We start from the raw sequence: 6,252 nt of genomic DNA, 5'->3' as shown, positions 1-6,252 counted from the left end.
GAAAATATTCACATTTAAGAAGCTGAAAATGACAGAAAGTAGTAAATATTCACATTTAATGAGCTGAAAATGATGGAAAGTAGAAAATATTCACATTTAAAGAGTTGACAAATGACAGAAAGTAGAAAATATTCAAATTTAAGAAGTTGAAAAATGACAGAAAGTAGAAAATATTCACATTTAAGAAGGTGAAAAATGACAGAAAGAAGAAAATATCTACTTAAGAAGCTGTTCATACAGCAATAGAAAATAGACTACTTAAGAAGCTGAAAAATTACAGAAAGTAGAAAATATTCATATTTAAGTAGAAACAAGTAGAAAATATTCACATTTAAGTAACTGAAAAATGTCAGAAAGTAGAAAATATATTCACATTTAAGAAATTCAGAAAATATTCACATTTAAGTAGAAAAATGACAGAAAGTAGAAAATATTCACATTTAGAAAAAAAAAGTAGAAAAATTTTAAGAACCTTAAAAATGACAAAAGTAGAAATAAGTTGCTGAAAAATGACAGAAAGTAGAAAATATTCATATTTAAGGAGCTGAAAAATGACAGAAAGTAGAAAAACATTTAGCTGAAAAATGACAGAAAGTAGAAAATATTCACATTTAAGAAGCTGAAAAATGACAGAAAGTAGAAAATATTCACATTTAAGAAGCTCAATAATCAGAAACACTTGCTGTAATGGTAGGTTTTAGAGGAGAGACAAGAGACTGACTTTAAATGATCAAGAAATAATCACTAACATGTTGAATTTCTCTAGTAAATTCTTGTGTAAATGATACGAGAAAAATGTTATTTTCCACCTAAAAACGTTCCTGGTCCTTTGAACAGCTGATATTTTGACTTTAAATGCTGAGCAGATGATTTCGAGCTGAACGCACCATGACACCGGGTTTCTTTTGTTCAGTAGAGCCGCACTTGAACGTACCGTTCTCAAAAGGAGTGTACTCCACACTGTAGGTCCCGTCGCCTTTGTCCGTCACCTGACAGTCCGTCAGCGCTCCAGACGGATTCCTGACCTCCGTCTTCACGTGGTCTCCCCCTCGCCGCGTCAGAGCGTGGGCGTCGACCGTGAACGCTGTGGTGGCTTCTCTGTAAACGGCTGAAACAAGCGCAGAGTGTTGATTCATTCATTCATTTGTTGGTTCACAGTGACACAGCGACAGGCGGAGCACACTGCACCTTGTCCGTCCACTCCTGGTCCAAACACTGTGACTGTGGACGTGTCCACAGCAGGATCCACCATCACCTTGGCAGGGAAACCGGGCACAGGTTTGCCGCCGTACTTGAGCAGCAGCGTGTACATGCCTGAGGTCAGAGGGACGTAGGTCGCGGTGTAGGTCCCGTCTTTGTTGTCCACCACCTCCGCTCTCACACCTGGAGCCATCGTTTTACACCAAACAACATTGTGTGACTGCAGCAGCACAAACTCATCACTGTGAGTTCTTCTCTTTTCAAACAAACGCAATATTATCCACTTACAAATCTACCAAAGTCTATGTCAGATTAAGTCCATATCGACGTCACATGATCACGACTTTATCTCACTGTGAGAGACAGACAGACACACAGACACACACCGCTGCCTCCACCACTACGTTCAAATGTCTGATTTTGTCTCTTCAGTGTTTGAAATATTTAATTCAGACTTAACTCGAAGTGACCACAGGAGGCAGCAGAGGACCAGCAGCTCTCTGGACTTTGGTGTGGGAGAGTGAGTGGTTTACAAAGCGTCTCACAGTGAGATAACAAAACAACTTTATCATTTAGATATTGTAGTTGTTGTTAATATCAAGTAAGCGATTAAAATGAACTATTTACATTATTTAATGAGCACTTAAATTAATAAGATAGTTGATAAAACTGTTGAATAATTTATTACTAATAACAAAATGAAAGGAATATAAGAGAGGGTCCAGGACTAATATGATCTCTGTGTGTGTGTGTGTGTGTGTGTGTGGACCTGAGCCTGGTGTAGTGCCGGTGGGACTGGTCGAGTCCGGCACAGCCTCCAGGGTCAGCTGACCCGGTCCGGCCCGAGAACAGTCCACATTCACCACACTGGTTTCCCCAACCTGCAGGGACAAGGAAACTGGATCACACGGGACACCGGCGGGAGCAGTGGCCACACCCCCTCTGGAATGGGCGGGACCTTGTGATCACTGTTCATCCTTGTGTCCACCACGACCCCAACAACGACAAGTCTTATAGATTTAGGTGGAAGTCAGTTTTGGCTTTGTGACATGAGGGGGCGCTAGTGAGCACTTTTGTTTTCTTTATTTGATCAAATACAAATACAGTACCTCACAATTTCATCTGTTTTCACCAATGTCTCAGAAATGTGTGACACACACACACATATATACTATGTATGTATGTATATATAGTATACATACATATACAGTATATCTACACACTCACCTCAAGAAAAAGCTACTTTAACGTTTTTTCACCTGTGTCACAGTAAATCAGTCGTACACACGGTAAGATTTAATCTTAATCTGTACACGTTTCTACGCTGTTAGCCACTGGTATTGCTAACAGAGGCTAGCCCAAGATACATTTTCCGACTTCTCATCCTGAACGTGGACTGAACACACTCAGTCCCGCCCTCCGGCATAAATGACACGCCCCCCCCCCCAGTAAATTACCGCCGTACCCACCTTTGCTCTCTTCAGGCCCGAACCCGAGGCCTCCACCTTTGAGGGGTCAAAGGGCATCTGGATGCCGGCTCTGAAGGGCGAGCCCGGGACGTGGACCTCCTCAAACAGGATGTTCACAAGGTATTCTCCAGGCTCGGTGGGCAGGTATGACACGGAGCAGGTGCCGTCGCCGTTGTCCGAACACTCGATCTTGGCCTCGGTCGGACCTTCCACCGTCAGACCCAGACCTCCAGTCCCCGCCCCCTTAGTGTCGATAGTGAACTCTGCCGGGTCCCCCACCAAACCTCCACTCAGACCAGGACCGAAGGCCTTCACCTGACAGACAGAGGACATACGGAGGACAGATGGAGGACGGATGGAGGACAGAGAGAGGACAGATGGAGGACAGAGAGGGGACAGAGGGACAATAACATGATTCGTTGCATCAGAAGATTCTTTTGTTTTTAAAGTAAAATTCGTAGAAATTCCCCCTTTAACCTGTTAATCTCATATCTGTCCATCAGTTGACTGAACAGGTGATTTACTGAGATTAGAATATTTGGTTACATTAGATGAAAGGAGATTAGATTAGATTTTATTATATGAGATTACATTAGATGGAGTGAAGCTGCAGTAACTTTACGGAGCAGGTGGTGGCGACGTTACCTTGCTTGGATCTGGAGGAAGCTGAGCCTCCACAGGGAAGGGACTCCCAGGGACGGCGTGTCCATCATAGGACACGTGGACGGTGTGGACGCCCTCCTCTGTCGGCGTGTAACGAACCAATGTGACGTGTGCGTCTGTGGACTGAGGCTCCGCCTTACAGGGAAGAGCTCTCTGATCAGGACTCAACTGCAAACACAAGCAACGCGGAATCAATCGACTTTAGTTTGAGACCGAAAGCACACGCACACACACGCACGTACACACGCACACACGCACGCACACACAGGAGCTGCGGGTCCGCTGCTGCCTTCATCACTGAGTTTAAATGATATTGTAAATTCGACATTAAAAATCCTGCATTTTATTTAAGTGACACAAAGTGACCACACGAGGCAGCAGAGGGCCAGCTGCTAACATCACTGAGAGACTGAGTGGTTTACAAAGTTCAGTTTCCTGTTGGGACAGTGAGATAAAGACGTGAACGTGTTCTTAAAGAAATCCCAGACACTCACCACCGCCACCTCCAGGTGACCTTGACCTCCTGCACCCTTGGTGTCAACCATGAACTGCTGCTCCTGATCCACCTCCACTCCTGAAAAACCCGTCGTCTCATTAGTGTTATCTCAACTCCCGTAGACGCTTCCATTAAAACACAACAGATACTTGGTCCTAACATGTCCCAACATGTCCTTACGTCCACTCAGGTTGTCCACGGTGACCTTGGTGAGGTCCAGAGGTGCAGCGACTGCGACAGTGAACGGACTCTTGGGGACGGGATCTCCTCCGAACTTCACCATGACCGACGTCTCCCCCTGTTGACACACGGGGAGCATTACTCAAGTACACACTGGCTGTGTGAGTGCAGTCCTCAAGGGTCCTCAAGGACCTGTGGGAACCCTGGAGGGGACATTGGCCTTTTTTTTTCTTTTCAAATTCACAAACTTTCAAGAATTTCAAGGACCAGTAGGAACATTTGTCTAAATATCAACTTCACTTCTTTATGGCACAAAATTCAAGCACTTTCAATGACCCACATCTATATAGGACGATTTTCAAAAACCTGACAGTTTATTCTTTTATTTTATTATTCATATAATAATACTACTAATAATAATGATAATATATTTTATTTGTTGGTGTCTTTCTGACACTCGAGGTCACTGCTGCACGCGTGACTTTTGTCATACCTGGTGCACAGGTGTGTATTTGACGGTGTGGGAGTAGTCGTAGTTGTCGATGACGTCAAAGTCATTAACGTCGGAGGAGAAGGAGACGTCGAGCGCTGCTTTGCCGGCTCCTTTAGTTATCACCGTGAAATGAGTCGGCTTTCCGCTCTCCACACCTGGACGAGAAGAAGCAAAGAGAGCGTGTGTGTGTGTGCAAAGGTGGTGTGTGTGTGGCATGTGGTGGTGGGCAGGTGGGGGCATGTGTGTGTGCATGCATGTGTGGTAAAAGGTAAGCAGAGCTCAGGCAGTGTGTGTGTGTGCATATGTGCCTATGTGCTTGTGGGGCAGAGCAAAAGGCAGCATGCATGTGTGTGCGTGCATGTGTGTGTGTGTGCATATGTGCCTATGTGCCTGTGTGCGTATGTGTGCGTGCGCCTCACCAGTGCGAGCCAGTCCAGGACCTTCTGCTTTAACCTTCGATGCATCATGGGATGGAGCAACTTTTACACTGAAAGGACTCTGTGGAACTTCCTGTGTGAAAACACACATCCATGGTGAAGTTCACCGTTTGTGTGTGCATGTGTGTTCAGGTATTACTAATGTTGCGGGGACCTAAACCTGTTTACACAGTCACATTATGGGGACTTGTCTTCCTTGTGGGGACAAAATCAAGTCCCCACAACGTAAATGACTACATTTTAAGGTGAAGACATGTTTTAAGGTTAGGTTGAGGTTAGGTTAGAGTAAGTCTCCAGGAAATTAATATAAGTTAATGCAATGTCCCCTCAAGTCATGAATGTCCAACGTGTGTGTGTGTGTGTGTGTGTGTGTGTGTGCTCATACGTGGTCAGTGAACAGGACTTTGACGGTGACTCTTCCAGCAGCAGGGGGGACGTATTTAACCGTGAATGTGTCGTTGGCGTTAGGGATGATGTCGAAATCCACGTCGGCCTCTTTGTCTCCAACCATGTCAGCGTCGCACTTAATACCCACGCTGACATCACCTGAAATACACACACACACACGTCAGGTGTTGTTTGATAGGGGTTGTTCCATTACTGCCTCCTTTGACCTTTTCCTTTCCTTTAACCTTTGCATCCTTGACTCCTTCTGTATGTCCTTCCCTTTTTTGCCTCAGTTACAGAAATCAGAAATATTAACGGCCACTTTACACGAAATAAGAACATCTCATTGATGATTGGTCAGAGAGTGTTGTCACTGATGTCAAAGGCAACAATGTCCACAATGTCCACAATGTCCAACTGTAGATCAAATTGAAAAAGACTTAAAAATATTAACGTTCATTTGCAACATTCAGCAAACACAGTCTGGAGGATTCACCATCGTCAACACGTTCACTGGGATTTCACTTCAGTGACTGAACAATTCTGTCAACTAATCACTCTAATGATTCTAATGATTCAAATGATTCACTTTCACCAAAAACATCTGCTTTAAGTCACTCGTTTGTGTCATTTTGCAACAGTCACAGGACTTTATTTCACCTTCCATCTGCTTTTTGAGAGACAGAATTAAGTTGCTTTCAATGTGACAACACAAGAGGGAGCTAAAGCTCTGCCTGTCTGTCTCCCCCCCCCCCCTGAGTGAGTCACCTGTCTGGCAGACAGGTGACTCACTCACTGAGATGCATGAGATACCTGGAGAAACTGTGGCAGGTGCATCACAAAATGAGCCCGTCTCACAGAGGACAGCACTAATCCGTTCATCTGTCCGTCAATCACGTTCATCCGTTCATCTGTCATCAGGAGTTA

General features: G+C 44.6%; 1 protein-coding gene across 1 annotated transcript; it reads right to left on the bottom strand.

The window, feature by feature from the left end:
• Positions 1-887: 887 nt before the first annotated feature.
• Positions 888-5,484, bottom strand: LOC122763462 (filamin-B-like; the record flags this gene model as incomplete). The annotated part of the gene is made up of 10 exons (XM_044018318.1): positions 888-1,108; positions 1,189-1,383; positions 1,970-2,081; positions 2,670-2,984; positions 3,315-3,500; positions 3,827-3,906; positions 4,009-4,126; positions 4,502-4,656; positions 4,921-5,011; positions 5,324-5,484. Coding segments are annotated over 10 exons (1,634 nt in total), but the record flags the coding sequence as incomplete, so codon positions are not given.
• Between the last annotated feature and the right edge of the window lie 768 nt (positions 5,485-6,252).

This window comes from Solea senegalensis, unplaced genomic scaffold (genome assembly GCF_019176455.1).
Source record: "Solea senegalensis isolate Sse05_10M unplaced genomic scaffold, IFAPA_SoseM_1 scf7180000016867, whole genome shotgun sequence".
NCBI lineage: Eukaryota > Metazoa > Chordata > Actinopteri > Pleuronectiformes > Soleidae > Solea > Solea senegalensis.
Note: the sequence above shows the minus strand (reverse complement) of the source record. Positions and strands in the feature narration are given on the sequence as shown.